This window comes from Meles meles, chromosome 20 (genome assembly GCF_922984935.1).
Source record: "Meles meles chromosome 20, mMelMel3.1 paternal haplotype, whole genome shotgun sequence".
NCBI classification, from domain to species: Eukaryota; Metazoa; Chordata; class Mammalia; order Carnivora; family Mustelidae; genus Meles; species Meles meles.
Window position 1 is genome coordinate 22,132,993 of NC_060085.1, and position 17,822 is coordinate 22,150,814.

At 52.4% G+C, this 17,822-nt stretch overlaps 1 protein-coding gene across 5 annotated transcripts in view; it reads right to left on the reverse strand.

Moving 5' to 3' along the window:
- STIMATE (STIM activating enhancer) overlaps positions 1–17,822 on the reverse strand; it is a 52,713-nt gene that overhangs the window by 16,446 nt on the left and 18,445 nt on the right. For all 5 annotated transcript variants that reach the window (XR_006816449.1, XR_006816447.1, XR_006816448.1 and 2 more), the window contains exon 2: positions 1,353–1,401. Coding sequence is in view for 2 of the 5 variants with exons in the window: in XM_045990939.1 (XP_045846895.1) it covers positions 1,353–1,401 (49 nt within the window). In the remaining 3 variants the exon portion in view is untranslated. The remainder of the gene's footprint in view (positions 1–1,352; positions 1,402–17,822) is intronic.

Here is a 17,822-nt window from a genome sequence, read left to right on the forward strand (position 1 = left end):
CTACGTGGGGCGGGCAACCTCCCTCTGTAAAGGGTTGGAGAGTCTTTAAAGACTCTCTTGAAGAGGTCGGCCGCTGGTCCTCCTGCCACCGCATGTGAAAGCGGCCACAGAGCCCACCGTTGCCCTAACACTTCAGTAGGAAAATGGACAGTGGGCCACACTGGGCCTGTGGGCCGTCGTCTGCCAACCCTCGGGCTAGATGGCGGGAGTTTCAAAAGAGAAGAAAACAAGGGTGTTCTGGGGGCACCCACTGCCCCGTCCAGACAGGGCCTTGGTTTCTTCTCTGCCACGAACACCTCGGTCTGTGGCCGAGGAACCTCTAGACTGGGGCCAAGTCTCCTGGCCTCCTGGGCTGGGCACCGAGGGCTGGGCCGGGCCACTGAAGGGGGTCATGAAGGGGCACACAGGCACTGGACAGCAGCCATGGGATCTCAGGACTGAACAGACCTTAGAGATTATCCAGACCAACCCTATGACTGAAGCTTGAAAATCATTTCTTAAAATACTGGCAAAGCAGAAGTCCCCAAAGGGCAATGTGTGCCCCACAGAGTGCCCCAATTCCAGACCCTTCCCAGGTCCCCTGGCCTAAGCTAGATACCCAGATTTGAGAGAAACCGATGGGGGAAAATAAAGACAAGACTGATCAACACTCACAAATAAGGCACTGAAGATCAATCAAGCATATGCTCCAACTGCTGTAAAGGCCCTTCAACACACTCATTTATCTGGAGTCTTCTCTGCGGGGCAAAATGACTGTTCTGTTAGCACAGCTGCAGAACTAAGGCAGCCCGAGAGAGTCTGTTTCTAGTGGACGTCACGTTGTCCTGAAGGGCTGGCTGTGCCCTTCTTTCTGGAGTTCTGTCTTTGAAGGCGATATCCGAAGTTCTACCACCCTTTAATGAAGGACAAACTGCTACCACGGGGTCATCCGAGGACCAGGAAAGACGAGTTATGGGAAGAGGAGCATTTCCATGGTGTATCTGACTGTCTCCAGATTCAGAGAATGCTCTGCTTACACATACAGACTACAGAACCCAAGGATTTCTCACGGCCTGACGACACGAAGACATAATTAAAGGAGCTCGCTGCATACACTGACCTATCTGTCCCAACCTCTGTTTCCTAAAATTGGGCAGCTGTGTGATGACAGAATAAAGGCAGAGCCTGACGTTACCTAGAGGAACTTCTAGAAGTCTTTCGTATTAGACATAGTTCCTGAGATGATCAATCCAACTAAGGGATTCCAACACTTTATGTGATGCAGAATCGCTCCCGCTGCCCACCCCCTTCCCCCCGGCAAACCCCAAAGAGTCAATGGCATTCTAGGAAGGTGTTCATATGTACATACGCACCATATCCTCCACGGCCGTCTCTCGTGCTTTGGTTCTCTGAAGCGCTTGACTGGAAGAAAACACACACATTCAGCGGCTTGCCACAGCGACAACAAAGCAAAATGCATACAAGGAGGGTTACCGGCACACTTGGGGTTGACACTCTTAAGGTCCTTGCTCTTTTGACATGTGACAATAGACACTAAGCTGTGAAGGTCACAGAGGCCCTGCTCTGCGGGAGACCAGCACAGCCTTGTCAGAACTGGACACTGAGGAAGAACGGCGCCTCACAGGATGTGGAGAGCTGTGTTTTCTTCTCCTCTGTCACGAGATTCTCTCAGAGAGGGCCTGGAGACCACGAAGTGGAAGGCAGCTACTTCCAGCTTCAGGATACGCTCCACACCCGTGACAAATCCATTCAGCCCCCCACCCGCCCTGCCCAAACAGTCACTGGGTGCCCACTCCGAGCTGGGCACTGAGGACACAAAGGCAGGTGTCCGGCAGGAGGGCAGGCACGTAACCACCTAGTGAGGCTAGTGCCAGAGGACAGGTATGTCTGAGGCAGGGTGAGGGCACAAGAGAAGGAGGACCACCCATGGCTGCCTGGAACGACACTGGTCAGGAGAGGCGGCCCCGGGGGCAGGGAACAGAGCATACACGGCGAGCTCACAGGGACAGGGACATAACATGGCAGACAAACCGAGCAGGAGCCACGTGACAGAGGGTCTAGAATGCCAGGCTAAGGAGTATGGAATGAACCGTGTAGGGAAGGGAAAGCTGGGACAGAGTGGTGGGCAGAATCAGAGACACAGCTGGAAGTGTGTTTTAGGCAAATGGCTCTGAATCGTGTAGAAGGTGGGTTCCTGGGGCTGGAGAAAATGCCAGCTGAGCCCCGGCACCAGGCAGGGGTGCACCCCACTACAGAACAACCAGTAGGGGTGGGGTGCTCCTTCAGCCACAGGCCAACCTCATATGGCAGAGGGCTGGAGAGACGGACACCTTCACCTCAGGTGCGTAGACACAACCCCAGCAGACTGTCTCCACAAGTCTACCCACGAAAACCGGCCCCTCACACAAGTACCAAGCAAGAGACGCACGGATGCAAGCCCACAGAGGACGCCTCCTTCCTATGGGCAGGAGGCGAGAACCGACTTCTGGCAGAGTCCCGAGCTGCACATGAGGGTGCAGGGAGGGAGACCCCGGTGGTGCCCAGCTCGATCGACCCTACTTCTCTAAATGAACATAAGCCTCCTGCAGTTTGCAAAGAGAGAGCTGTTTGTTCACAGAAACAAAACAGGTCTTGGGTTCGGAGAGTCATTTTGAGCGACCAAAAAAACAGGAGGAGCTGTAAGGAGCGCTGTGACTCTCTTGATTCATCATAGAGCCGAAATACCAACCGCGTCAAAGGACCTGGAGGTCCTGGAGCGGCCAAGAGGTTCTGCTCACCCAGATGGTTCCGAGAGGCAGGGGCCGACGCCCCACGAGTACGCACGTCTCCCCGGGCTGTCGGGAAGGAGACACAGAGCAGACTGGGCCAGGATAAAACCCTCTGGAGGGAAAGCCCCCAGTTAGGACCAGAGCCACATCATGCACATTTGTGCTTCTGTCTCAGGGGACTCTGTCCCCACCAGTATGAGATCAACACAACCCGAGGAGTATGTCTTCCTTCTGAGGAGACACATGCTGAAGTACCAGAACGGCTGCAGCTCCCCTGCAACCGGTTTAGAGAAAAAATTACACGACATGCATTACAATTATATGAAGTAACTGCATGACAAATGACATAATACATTAGAAGTGATAAACACAGCATCAACTATCATCTAATACACCTGTTACTTATACTGATATGATCCAAAACATATAAGGAGAAGCAAATGTGGTGTTATGGGCCAAATCATGTCCCCACTCCCCTAATTCACATGTTGAGGTCCTAACCCCCAGGACCTCAGAATGTGGCTGTAGTTGGAGACAGTCTTAAAAGAGGTAATCAAGGTAAAATGAGGTCACACGGGTGGGTCCTAATCCAGTAGGGCTCATGTCCTTATAAGCAGAGATTAGGACCCACAGAGAGGCAGGGGCCACCATGTGAGGACCCCATGAGAAGGGGCCATCTGCAAGCCAAGGGAGAAAGGACCCAGAAGACTCCAACCCTGCCCGCACCTTGACCTGGGACTTCCAGCCACCCAGTGCGTGGTACTTTATGTCAGCCCTAGCACACGAGCACAGGGGGCAGTGTTATAATGGGAGAACCTGGATGAAGGATATTTGAGTATTCCTTAAATGACTCGTTGGACTTTTCTGCAGATTTAACATTTTTTTGAAATAAAAAGTTGGGAGGAAAACATACCGTAAAACGCACCCATGAGTATAGCCATTCGGAGTTCCACCTGGCAATGTTAGTCAGAGTTCTCAGTGCCCAGGTCCCTCTAACCTGCAAGGCACTGCCAGGTATGTGTTCTACAGGCATTATTGCAACACGTGCCAAGACATACAGGGCTCTGCACTATAAGACTGCCTGAATAACCCAGAGAGAAACCAGTGTTTGTCGTTGTGGGGTTGGGGACACACACCACGGTACGATGCAACATTAGGCTGTCCCTGGAAACAACAAGGTCATCTGCAGGGACTGTTACATTAATAATATGCCTCCCATGATTCTGCTCATACCTGTTTTTTGGGTTCATATCCATTTTTAAAGCGTAAATATTTATGTTGGTGTTATGCATGTGTTCCTTCCCTAAAAGGATATGTGACTATTACTAAGGACTGCCTGTGATGAAAGGAATTAGGGTTCAGGGGAGTAGACCTTCTGTATCATTCTGATTGGTTTTAAACATTCTTCTATTTTCACATGGCTTTTATTTCAGTTACAAACAAGAGACAACCTGTGTCAGCGACCTGTGCTAAGATGGCCAAGTGGGACACGGGGGATGCAGGGTGGGTCACGGGGGGCTCTGGGATAAGAAGGGAGAAGGTTGTGTGTGGGTGCTGGTCCGTGCTTGGGGTGTGCCTCACACAGGAGCGCCTCAGATGGGATTCAGGATGCATTCAGATTCTCCTTAAACAGAGGAGTGTGACTCCTGCCTTCTTCCTCTCCATCTGCCATCCCCTCTCCTCAGAATATTTCAGCATCTAAAATCTTTTTATTTTTTAATTAAACGCAGAAGAAACATTTCAAGAGCTCCTCGAGATCTAACATGTCTGGAAAACTCGGGAAACTTCGTTCACCCACCCAGTTGTGCTGTACCAAGGGGCCTGTGCTGTGACAGGCTGCGTTCAGGGGATGAAAGAGAAAAAATCCTTGCCTTCCTTGCATTCTCGGGATGGGGCGACGGTGACACTAGAACAGGAAAGGAGAGCGGTCTGGGAAGCGGGTTTGCTGATCAGGTGGTCTGGAAGGTGAGCCAAGACCAGAAGGAGAGGGGCGAGGGTCACAGGTGGCTGTGGAAGCACCCTCAGACCGAAGGCTGGGCCTGTGAGCAGCAGGAATGTGGGCCTGAGGTCAGATTGCCCAGGCCTCATGGCCAGGGTGACCTGGAGGCAGCCACGGGGCAGGGCGCTATGGCCCACAGCTGCTGGTGGAGAGTGGCCTGAGGGCACCACGGTGGGAGGCAGATCAGGCCACCACAGTAACCACGGGTGAGTGGGTGCCCGGCCCAGGTGGTGGCAGGAGGGGGTGAGCGAGCAGAGGCGGGAGCCTGTACCTCCGGCTGTGAGCCGACAGGACTCGCTGACACGGTGGAGGTGGCTTCGGGAGGACTCCAGAGCGGGGCACTGACACAGTTCCACGCATCTGTTTGCTTTCAGGGTGGTCCTGTGGGGAGCGGGCTGGTAAACTGAAAGGCTCAAGACATCTGTGCACAGGAAACAAGAGCTGCCTCCAGGTCCCTCACGGACGGTGAGCCAAGGCACCCAGGCCCTGGAAGCAAGTCAGCTCCCCACAGGAGCCTGGCAGCTGCCGCCTGGAAGCCATGCAGAGAGGGGCTCAGGCGCAGCTCGAGGCCAGCTCATCTCTGCTTCTGCAGGACGCAGAGAACTCAGAGGGAGCCAGAGGCCAAAGCAGTGCAATCTACCCCTTCCCACAGAGCCACAGTGCAGCCTGAGGCAGAAGGCTGGGGCAGAGCGCACAGCTCAAAGGGTAGGTCAGGTCTCTGAAGGCAGGACACCAGACCCAGAATCCCAGGCTCACGGTAGGAAAAGAAAGAACGAGAGCCGAGTGGGGGGCCGGGGGAGGGGCTGTCAGGGTGTGCGGCACTCAGTGCGCCCTGACACCTGACTCCCAGGCCCCCTTCCAGTCCCTGAGTGACACTGTGCACCACCACCTCCAGGCTATGGTGGGCTCTGAAGCAGGTGCTCTGTGTATGCATGTGTCATAAGACAGGCACAGGGTCCCATCGCCCCTGAAAAGGAGGCGAGGTCAAGAGCCAGACAGGTGCGGCTTTGAGTCCTGTCTCTGCTACTGTCTAGCCGACGGGCTTTGGTGGGTGTAGGGATTAAATGAGAAGAAACAAGTGGAAGGGGCTAGCACAGAACTCGTGCTCGGGATGACGACCTGCGCTCAGCGGTCCCTGACCTGGACCCTGCCTTCCCGTTCCTCCTCTCAGTGTCTACTCTCCCGAGGCCTGGCACGGGTGTCTGGGTCTCTGAGAAGTGTGTGACCTTGGGCTTCCATCCGCAACCTCACCTCTCCGCAGGGGCCCAGGATTCCCCGACCCTGCTGTCCTCCCCAGGCTGACTCCCCCGCGCTCTGAGTGCTCCTCTGTGTCTCTCTTCTGCCTCTCCATGGTTCTGTCCTCCCTCCATAGGTTCCCCTTCTTCCCAGTTTGTCTGCTGTGGGCTCTCCAGCCTCCTCCCCTCCCAGCCTTCACCCCCAGTACTGCCCGGCCTCACCACTGCTTGGTAGAATGGAAGCATCCTCTCTTCTGGGGCTCCTTACTCTCCTCCCCCACTCAACTGCGGCTCTCTCCTGCGAACTCTGCAGTTGGGTCCCACTTCTACCACCAAACCAGTCCAGGCCTCAGGGTTGCCTTCCTGCGCTACAGTGACTGCCTCCTAACAGGCCTCCCAGTCACAGGCTCTCCAATGGCCCCGGCCACTGACCTGTGCTTCCTTCCACCCCAGCAGTGCTGGGGACACAGCATCAGATGCCCCTATAGCCCGGTCTTTGCCCTCAGTGAACTTTCTATCCATTACTCTGCACATCATTTCACTTGTCTTAAAACACTGCTCCCTTCTCTCCTAATCTTAGGCATTTTTGAATTAAAATACATCTTTTAGAAGAGATGAACACATGGAGAGTATATAAAATTCAAAATGCGTTCTTTTGCTTAGTGTTTGGATGGTATATCCTTTTTAATCCCTTTTTTTTTTCAACATTATACTTAAGATGGGCCTATTGTAAGCAGCATACAGGGGAGTGTTTCCTGTAAATTGGCTCACAATTGTAGTGGGTTGAATGGTGGTCTCCAAAAAGATACATCCAAACCCTGACCTTCCCCCAACCCCATGGATGTGATCTTATCTGGAAAAAAAGTCTTTGCAGGTGCGATTAAGTTAAAGAACTTGAGACAAGATCATCCTGGATTAATGAGGTGGGCCCTGAATCTAATTACAAGTGTCCTCGGAGAAAGCAGAAAGCACAGGGGAAGGAGAAGGCCTTGTAAAGCCAAAGGCAGATGGAGGAGTCTTGCAGCCCCAAGCCAGGGAACCCCTGAAGAGGAAGAGATGGGGAAGGATTCACCCCCAGACCCGCTGGAGGGAGCGTGGCCCAGCCAACAGCTGGATTCTGGACTTTGGGCTTCCAGAACAGAGAGAATTTCTGTTGTGTTAAGCCAAAGAAGTCTGTGACCTTTTGTATGGCATCCCTAGTAAACTAATAAAGCATTTCTTTTTCTTATTTAAAAAAAATTTCTTTTGAAGAGTATAAGCATACCCAGTGAAGTCTCCCTTCCATCTGGAATCCCAGGCCTTGCTTCCCTGCTCAGAGCCAGCCACTGTCACCCAGCTCTTGTGTGGCCTTCCAGAGACACACCAGGTGAGTCCAAAGAGGGACAGACGTCCCTTTCAAGAGAGACAGACAGTCGCACACTCTGCACACTGCTGGGCCCTCCTCCCCCGACTCACCTACTGTACATGCGCCCCCACCTCTGTTCGAGGCTCTGGGTTGCGCCACGCACTGTCTCTGCCATGTGGCGTCTGTGCCCGTGTGGGTGAACTTCTAGTGGCGGATAAAGGTTACACGTGCAGCTGACTTCACCACACCACTCTCCGGGGGTTGCCACAATGCCCGTGGTTGCCTGCTTCCCCCCACCCTTGTCAGCAGGGCGCAGGAGCAAACCCAGCAGTGTGTACTAACTGGGGCACACAGGTGTCCAGGCGCCCGCGGGGCTTGCCACCACCCACCACCTTTGTCACACGGTGCTTTTGGCTCGCAGCTTCCCCAGACAGGTCAAAGCACAGCACTCACTGCTCTAGAACTTCTGGAAGTTCTGCACTGTTCGCGCCTCGCCACAGGAAGGCAGTGATGGCTTATCTGATTCTACCTGTCGGTCCCACGCCAGCAGCCGTGTCACTGACGGCCCACATAAAGCTGTTGCTTGGTTTTGCACACCTCTCCAAGCCCGCATCTACAGGGTGGGGGCCAGGCACCCCCAACTTCATTCTCCCTTTCAGAACCTGGCCTGCTGGCGCGCCCACAGGCTTGCTGCGCGACAGAAGACAGCTGAGTTTTACATACAGGCGTTTCCTGTCATGTCACAAGGAGGAAGACATAAGAGGTGGTGTTAAATAATCACGGGGGTGGGGGTCGATGGGGGTGCCTGGCTGGCTTAGTCGGTGGAGAAGGAGACTCTTGATCTTGGGGCTGTGAGTTTGAGCCGAGCCCCGTCTTGGATATTAGAGATTGCTTAAAAATAGAATCTTAAAAACAAAACAAAAACCCCCACAGGGGTTGGAGGGGAAACAATTGCCATGCAGTCCTACTTGGAAACGAGTCATAAAAAAGCACAACTGTTTTGAGATGAAACCACACAGTTTCAGAGAGCTGTTTGGTCCATGCCAGGGGCAGTGCGAGAGAAGGGAGTCTAACCCCTCAGTGTAGAGTGGAGACAATGGTGGGGAGGGAGTGATCTGTGCAGGGTCACCAGGTTGTGACATGGGCCTGGGATGATATCAAGCCACCTGAGCCAGCCTCTTCCTCCGGCCGGCCCTGGCAGTGACCCTAAGCCATGCCCTGCCGGTTCTATAAGCCCGGGGCCCCAGTGCTCAAAAAGGACAGAAACGGTCCGGGGGAAGGGGGCGCTGAGCAAATCCACCCTCTGATAGAACCAGCAATCAAGGAAAAGGTTTCTGCACCTCCCCTGACCTCCTCAGTGCTTGCTAGTAGTAGGAAAAACCTGGAAGGTTTTAGGGCAGGGAAAGGTCCCAGAAAACCACTGAGGTAGACTGCTGGTTGCCTTCCCCAAGCTCACGTACCCCCTTCTTCCCTCCTAAGGACTTAGCTGCACAGCTGTCAGACCACAGCCCTTGCAGCTGGAGGTGGCCACGGGTAACTTCCAGCTGGACAGTGTGTGAAGCCCAGGGTGAACCCCTTTTCCAGGGAGACATGAAGGACCGGTGATTCTTAGGGCAAGGAACTAAAGGCAGTCGAGCTGGTGTCAGCTTGAAATCTAGTCTCTGCTTTATCAAAAATGTTATTAATTTAAGCAAGTCACTTTTCTGGGTCTAACTTTTCTCAACTGTCGACTTCGGAGGGTCACTGTGGGGAGAAAAGCAGCTGCAACTGCGGCCACCGTCACTGGGAACTTATTACAGGTACTTCAAGGATTCTTTCTAAACTTCATGACAACCTCGAAAGGGATCATTCTCATTTTACAGGTAAGGCCAAAGGGTCTGCCTGGAGGCCCCAAAGGTTAGAAGAGCCATATCCATGTCTGACTGCAAAGCCGTTTCCCCCACTGTCCTGAGGAAGCCTAGCCCAAAGGCCACAAAGGTTCCAGAAGGGCAGAAGATCAGGGCCTCCTGACTCCAGTGTTCTTCCCCGTAAGCCCTCGCACACCCGAGCTGGAAGGAACTGAGCATGATATGCCCCTCGGTCAGGGCTTTCAGTGCACCCTTCTTCCCCTTCCTCAGGGAACACAGTTCGGGCTTTTTGGGCTGGCCGGCTGGGCCCTCCCCATGGCCTGGCACCTTCTGTCTCGGTCCTGTCACTCGCATGGTCACTGTGGCTTGGGAGGGCCCCATGCTGAGCTCTTGGGCATCCCTGCAGACTCAGATCACAATGCCCCAAGACTGGCCCCCTCGGCAGCGAAGCTAAGCACCCCTCCACCTGGGTCCCTAAGGTCTCCCAAGCATGCTCCTCTGCACGCCTACGGGTGAACACTTCACATCAATCCTGAGGCTCTGTCTGTCTCTCCCACTAGACTGCTAGTTAGGGAAGTGGAGGAAGACCTTGTCTTCCTCATGGCCCTGCACGTGGAAGGAAGCGGACACTTAACTTCGGAACAGAACAGACTGGAGGAACACTCGGGTCAGAGGCGGCCACAGCTTAGAGCACGGAGTGCCACCTTTGGTCCCAGCCTTCGCGGCAACACTGGCTGTGGGTCCGAGGAAAGTTGTTTAACCTCTCTGGGCCTTACTCGGCTCCTCTGGACAAGGGAGGTAATCCGAGCAGCCACCACCTGCGAGGATTAGCGAGACAACAGGTGGGCGCACTCAGCAAGGACTGGGCACGTTTCAGCAGGACTCTCACGGCTGGAGGAAGAAGCGATGGCTCAAAGCAGGAGCACACGGGTGAGGGTAGCCTGTGCATCCCTCCTCTTACGTTGTGAATCACTGTAACCAGTTTGGAAACTGAAGAACAGTTATCTAACACGTAACCATCGGAAAACAACCAAGCCCGCAGGCTGCTTGAGCACCTTCCTTCCGGCCTGAGCCTCCCAGGTGGGACCAGAACAAAGCCAGGTCACTGGTGGCTCAGAGAATTCCCAAAAGCGGGGGCTCCGCGAGGTGAGCGCACAGCAGCAGTGACAGGCATGAGTCCAGCTGGGTGGCCGGGTATGCCCTAGGCTGCAGCGGCCCGGGGGCAGGCGAGCCTTGAATGCCCACCTCGCCACCCCCAGGGGGCAGGACGCACAGTGTAGAAACACCAAAGGACTGGCAGGACGGGTGCCCACGACCAACTGGGAAGGCTCAGAAGACCACCGGCTGGCCACAGCTGGCTCCTGCTCTGCCTCGTACTGTTCTCAGCAGATGAGAGGAGGAGACCCACTGTGAAATCAAGTCTGGATGTGCAGAATTTCTTCCTTAATCACTCGGAATCAGGAAGAGAAAGAACCGACGTGGCACTGATTCAAGAAACACCATGAGATGAGACACCTGTCCCCAGAAAGTGATCCAGAAGGGGGAGCAGTTCAGGGCTGCTGCCCATGTGGGTAGGCTGACAGGCACCGTGGGATTCAGCACCTTTCAGCACTCTGCCATCCTGGCCTTTGTGCCAGTCCCTCGCTTGGGCCTGTCCACCAGGACAGAATGCCGCAGGCCCTGGGTCTTTCTCGGTCCCCAAGCCACCTTCCTAACTGTCCGCCCTGCACCTTGCTCCCTTCCACTGTTATGCTGCAAAGAAAATCCATGAACTGCCACCAGCCCCTGTCAGGACAGTGCCCCTGGTGGCTTCACACACTCAAAATCAAGACATTTTATTATTTTTTAAAATGGTATATTTTGAAAGTTTTTGATTTAAATTCCAGTTAGGTAACAGAGTGTAATACCAGTTTCAGGTGTATAATATAGTGACTCAGCACATCCATACATCTCCGGGTGCTCATCACAAGCCCTCCTTCATCCCCACCACCTGTGTGACCTCTCCCTCCTCCCCTCTGGTAACCAGAGAACCTCTGGTTCTCTATAGTTAGGAGTCTGTTTCCTGGTTTCTCTTTTATCTTCCCTTTGCTTGTTTCTTAAATCCCACCTATGAGTGAAAATCTGTGGTATTTGTCTTTCTCTAACTTATTTTGCTTAGCATAATATTCTCTGGCTCCATTCATGTTGTTGCAAGTGGTGCAAGATTTCATTCATTTCTGTGGCCGAATAATATTCCAGTGTGTGTGTGTGTGTGTGTGTGTGTGTGTGTACCACTTCTTAATCCATTCATCAGTCAAGGAACACTTGGGTTGTTTGCATAATTTGGCTACTGTAGATAATGCTGCTGTAAACACTGGGGTGCATGTCTCCCTCTGAGATAGTATTTTTGTATTCTTTGGGTAAATACCAAGAAGTGGGATTGCTGGAACACAGGGTAGTTCTATTTCTAACTTCATGAGGCAACTCCATACTGTTTTCCACAGCGGCCGCACCAGTCTGCATTCCCACCAACAGGGCAAGATGGTTCCCCTCTCTCCACATCCTCACCAACACTTGTTTCTAAAATCAAAACATTTAAATGGTGGAAATTCAGTGCCAAAAAAGGTTGATGGAAAAGCTATCTTTGGAGAGAGATCTTTCCAGTTGTCCCTCAGAAATCACACCCCCCGGGCCAATACCACTGCCCTTTTGATCACGGGGCTGACATTGACCCTGACAGAGAGAAGGCTGCGTTTGCTCACTACCCTCAACAAGCAGGTTGTCTGAGCAGAAGGGGCCGTGAAAGCCACTAGGGAATGCAGAACCCGCAGGCATGAGCTGGGGAGAGCCCGCCTGGGACTGACTGTGGACTTCCGGCTTGACACCTGCCCCCACCTCCACTCCTCTTCCCCGGCCGAGCCTACAAGGACACACTTCCGAGGCCACCTGCAACGGCTCTTCACTGCAAAGCGTCCCGCTCAGAGTCGCCCTGTTCCTGCAGTAATGCACACAACTATCCGTTCATTTATTCGTCCGTCTGTCCGTCCGTCCACCACCTGGCTGCTGGTGGAGGTCTCAAAATGCCAATAAAATCCCATCACCCACTGCTCCACTTAAACCCCCCAAGACACATACATGTGCCAACAGTCAAAACTTCACACTGAAGATGTGTGCATTTTACTTCATGTAAATGATACCTCCACGAAAATTTTCAAAATGACAAAATGAATACAACTCTCCCCCCAGCCCCCCTGCCTTTCCACAGCAGCCAAAATAAAACGCAGGCTCCTTCTTGTGGCCAAGGGACCAGAGGACTTAGGGTTCTGCCCACTTCTCCGGCCTCGTCCCCGCCTTCCTTCCTGCCATACGGGCTTCTCTCTACGCACAGCACACACCAAGCTCCATCCTGCCTTAGCGCCTCCCGGACTGCCAAGTGGCGGCTCCTCCTTTCTCTCCCCGTCGCAGCTCTCAGCTCATCTCCTTGGAGGCCTCTCCGGACCCCTGCACCCCCAGCCATGTACATCCTGCCCTGCTTCCACCCCCACCCCCATTTTCCTCTTCGATCTTCTCCTCCACAATTACCCCTCTCGTCTCAGGATTTTTTTTTTTTTTTTAAGATTTATTTGAGAGAGAGCACAATGAGGGGAAGGGTTAAAGGGCAGGGGGAGAGGGAGAAGCAGACTCCCCGCTGAGCAAGAAGCCCGATGTGGGGCTCTATCCCAGGACCCTGAGATCAGGCCCTCAGTCAAAGGCAGAGGCTTAACCCACTCCACCCAGGTGCCCCTCATCTCAGAAATCCTTATGTGCTTCCTTGACTACTCTCTGTCTTCTCCCCCTAGAAAGTAAGCCCTGTAAGACCAGGGACTGTGGTTGTTTATCCCCATGTTCCTGGCATCGAGAGGGCACCTGGCTCTTCACAGATAGCTAAACAGTATTTGTTGAACAAAGGAATGCATTCAGCCTGTCACTTAAGACATATTTATTAAGTACTGTCCAGAATTTATTTTTAATTCAGTAAGGTCCATGAATTTGCACGACGGGTTCTCCCAGAAGCTTAGCCTGCAAGCCCTTCATTCTGCAACAGGACAAAATTGTTTAGCCCTTTGGTTTTGGACAAAGTAATCTGCCAGCAAGACTGCCAAAGGACAGCCACCCCAAACCTCTCTTCCTCCTGACTGGCCACAGGGCAGGGAGAACTGGCCAGTCAAGGTCTCCCTCACCACATTTGGCCTTAGATGCAAAACCTAGACAATCTGGGTTTGTAAACAGATGAAATGCTGGCAACCATTTTTTGGTAAAAGGACCAGATGAAGCCAAGGGTCACAGTTAGCCAGCTTGAATCCTCCTACATGGAGGTTCTGCCAAAGGTTGAGAAAGAAATGAGAAAAAAAAATTAAACTGTCTAGCAAATAAATATGCTTAGCTCTCTAAACATGGGGCCTCCTTAGGACCGCAACTTCCCCTGGGAGCAGGGAGGCTGTGCCATCTGCTGACGACAACGGCCTCAACAGGGCCGAGGGGGCAGGGTCACCATGCAGGCGCTCCACCGGGCTCTGTGTGACGGACAGACATGTGAATGGCTGATAAACACACAACACAGGTGAGCTCAATCAGGTGGGTTTTAAAAATGCAAATTATTAACTACACTAGGCCAGAGTAGCCAAGATGAAAACACTGGGCGAGGGTATTAGGAAACAGGGGCTCTGAAGCTGCTGGTGGACAAGTAAATGCGGATGTGTAGGGGAGCAGATTTGTGATCCTGTCCCCAGAATCCCCAGCTGAGAGGGGACATTTGGCTGGTGTCGGGGTAGCCACCATGAACAGAACCCTGTGGGACACGCTGGAGGAGGGACGAGTGAGGCCTCCAGCATGCAGAAACTGAAGAGGAGGAGTGGGAGACCTGCAGATACTCCTAAAGAGGGAGGGCTTGTCCGTGTAACTTCTTCCTCCACACTGATGGAGGCACCACACGTAAACGGGCTGGGGCTGGCCTAGGACAGTGTCCCTGGGCTGCTGGGGACCCTCCAGGTCTGGGGAATTCTGAGACACGCTCCCGGCCTGAGACCCAGACTCCCCAGCCATAAATTTCAGAATTTCATTTGATCTCAGAGGATGGAGATGGGTGTGGTTTTTTTCCCTATCGACCCACAGATGACTTGGAAAGTTGGCAGTGGGTATTTTCGGAATATCTATCATAATTTTTAACTGTTTATACACCGTGGCACAGAAACTCCACTACTAGGAGTTGCACTCACACAAATGCCCAAAAATCTGTGCAAAATACCGCAGCACTGATTTAAAACCACCTAAACGTCCATCAGTGGGGCACAGGGTTAAAGGTAAATTATCATCCAGTGGAAATCACTGTTAAAAAGCAAGGCAGAGAGGGTACCCTAGCATGCGTGGATTTTATGGCTTATCCATTATACCTCAACAAAGCTACTTAAAAAGTGAGGTGAGTCTGTCTGCAATGATGCAGAAAATGCCCATGTTAAATGGAGGGAAAAAAGGAAGTCACCAAAACAGTAATGTGTCATGGGAAACTACTTTGATTTTTTTTTTTTAATGCTACATACAAACAGATTTCAAGGCACATGCATTAACTGTTACCTATGGTTAGCTCTCTACAGGATGGAATTACAGGGAACTTTCACTTCTTATGCTAGTACTTACATAAAGTTTACAAAGAGCATCTGTTACTTTTGTAGTTAAAAAAGGGTCTTGCCATTTGCGACGACGTGGATGGAACTAGAGGGTATCATGCTTAGTGAAATAAGTCAATCGGAGAAAGACAACTATCATATGATCTCCCTGATATGAGGACGTGGAGATGCAACATGGGGGGTTAGGGGATAGGAGAAGAATAAATGAAAAAAGATGGGATTGGGAGGGAGACAAACCATAAGTGACTCTTAATCTCACAAAACAAACTGAGGGTTGCTGGGGGTGGGTTGGGAGGGGGGAAGAAGGTTATGGACATTGGGGAGGGTATGTGCTATGGAGAATGCTGTGAAGTGTGTAAACCTGGCAATTCACAGACCTGTACCCCTGGGGATAAAAATATATTATATGTTTATAAAAAAATAAGAAATAAATAAAAAGTTAAAAAAAATTAATAAAAAAAGGGTCTTAAAAAATGGTTACTTGAGGAGGGAAAAAACTTCTGATGCTAAAACCAATAATTATTATTATTTTAAAAAGATTTTATTTATTTGACAGAGATCACAAGTAGGCAGAGAGGCAGGCAGAGAGAGAGGGAGAAGCAGGCTCCCTGCTGAGCAGAGAGCCCGATGCGGCACTCGATCCTAGGACCCTGAGATCATGACCTGAGCCGAAGGCAGAGGCTTAACCAACTGAACCACCCAGGCGCCCCTAAAAACAATAATTTAAAAAATGACAAAATTACAATTGTGCACATCAGATAATTAAAGGCTTTCCTCAAACCTACCTCATTAGCAAATCTCCTTCTGAGAGAAGAGCTTCCAGCGGGCAGAACTCACTGGACACGGACAGCACCTCTGCCCCTGCAACCTCATGGCTAATCACACAGAACAAGACACAGCCCAGAGCCTGGGTCTCTCAGAGGTAACGTATGCGGCCCCTGGCCCGGACCCACCCCACAGGGCGACCCACAGCTCAGGCAGCCAGAAGCTTGTCTGGGCACTGCTTCCCCTGGTCAGAGGATTCACCCGCCAGCCCCATTGTGCAGGGCTGAGCTCCACATCGCAAGATGAATTTTCACCCTTGTGACCCACGGCTCTGAAGTGATTCCAGCTCAGCAGACAGAACATATGATGGCTACAGAGAGGGCTCTCTTGACATAGTTTTCACACCTGGGATCTGGAAGGAAAGGGTACAGATCCAGCCACAGAGCCACCCATCAAGAGTTAAACACAGAAGCCAAAGGACTGAAGACAAAGCTGCCAACTCACTTAACTGGGTTATTCAACTCCGAGACTCTGACCAGGAGAAAAACCCCAGTGAACAACATTTCACTCATAAAGATGATCGCACTCGCCCTCTGACCTCCTGCAGGCCATATTCTTTAAGTGCCATTCCCAGGCAGTGGTGAAGGGGCCACCAGCCACCCATCTTGCTCGACTGGCAGACCTCGGGAACACTCTGGAAAGCCATGTGAGGGCAACGGCTGAGGACTTCTTCATACCCGGCAGGCAGGGCCCCTGACCGTACCCTGCTTCACCTTTGAAGAAAAAGAGCCTCGTCTACTGCCCACACCCAAAACACGTAACTCATTTGACGGCGTTCCTGGGAGGATGTCAGAAACACCTGATCAGATGAGGCTTCACCGTTGTGCAGAATACGAAAGGCTCGGGCACTGGACATAAATCGACCCAGCCATGCATCACGCCCACCCTAGGTGGTAGATGGTACCATCCCAACTTTTGGACAAAGAAACGGCATCTCAGTGCAGGTAAAGAACTTTCCAAAGTCTCACAGGTGGCAAACGTTGGTCAGGACCAAGATCCAGGCCTCGCTGCTGACCTTCAACACCCCTCCTTTCCCTGTTAAACAGGTTCCAAACTTGGTCTGACTGAGTTTGGCCTCGTGATACAAAAACATAAAGCTTGTGAAATGCACAACTCTACGTGCAATCCGGACAGCATTACCAGATGTCAAGAACAACCTCCCAGAGAGGTAGCTCAGAAAATTGAAATACAGGTAGACAAACAATTCAAGAACTTGACCCTACATGGAAGGTGCCAGCAGTATATACCTCTACAAAGCACGCATGGTCCAAAATTTCAAGGCTTGGGGTAAGAAGTCAAATCAAGTCTTAATTCAGGTTAATCCTGGGATGGTTTGGCTGTCAAAGTTCATCAGGACATGAAAGTGGACATGCAGGCTGAGGCCCTCCCAGGTCCCCTCTGCAAACCCTGCCTGAGGCTGCTCCAGCCACCCCCTGGCCTCCCTCAGTACAGATCAGGCTCCTGGGCAACCCTGCGCCCCAGGCCGGCCCAAGCAGCAGGGAGGAGGAAAGCCCTGCATCTCCCAAGAGGGTGCAAGCCCCTCCTCCATCACCATATTCCTCTGGCACCTTTCACCGGCTGCTGTTCTGGGTTCTGTGCTCCTGGGCTGTCATGGCTAAGCGGCACAGTTATCTGGGAAGATGAGTTCCCAGAACAGAAGAGTTCCCTGTCTCATGCTGCAGTCTGGAACAAATCCCTTGGACAAACCGACAAGCCTCTGTAGACATGTCTGGGTGGCGTGGGGAGGAGGCGAAGAAACAGCAGCAGGAATGGGCTGTGGTGGGGGAAGGATGAAGGCCTGGGAGGCAGGACGTTGGGTTCATGTCCGGACCCAGCTTCCAACCTGCTGTGAACCCCTCCTGTGCTGCCTTATTGGAGTCTTGCATTAAGTCACCTGTATTTTTCCAATTCTAATAAGCCACAGTAGGGTGTGAACTGTCCTACCTCCTCAGGGTCACCTGCTCTGGAGGTCGGTGAGCCACAGTGGGCCTCGGCGAGCTCCCATCTATTCAGCAGCTCCCATGTACCAGGTGAGGCACCTTGCCAGCTCAATTAATGCTTGTATGGACCCGTTAAGACAGGTTATCAGCTCCCTCGTTTGGAGCACGGGAAAGAATGCCCCAGCGTTCACACGTCACCTGGGCTGAGGCCGCCCAGTCGT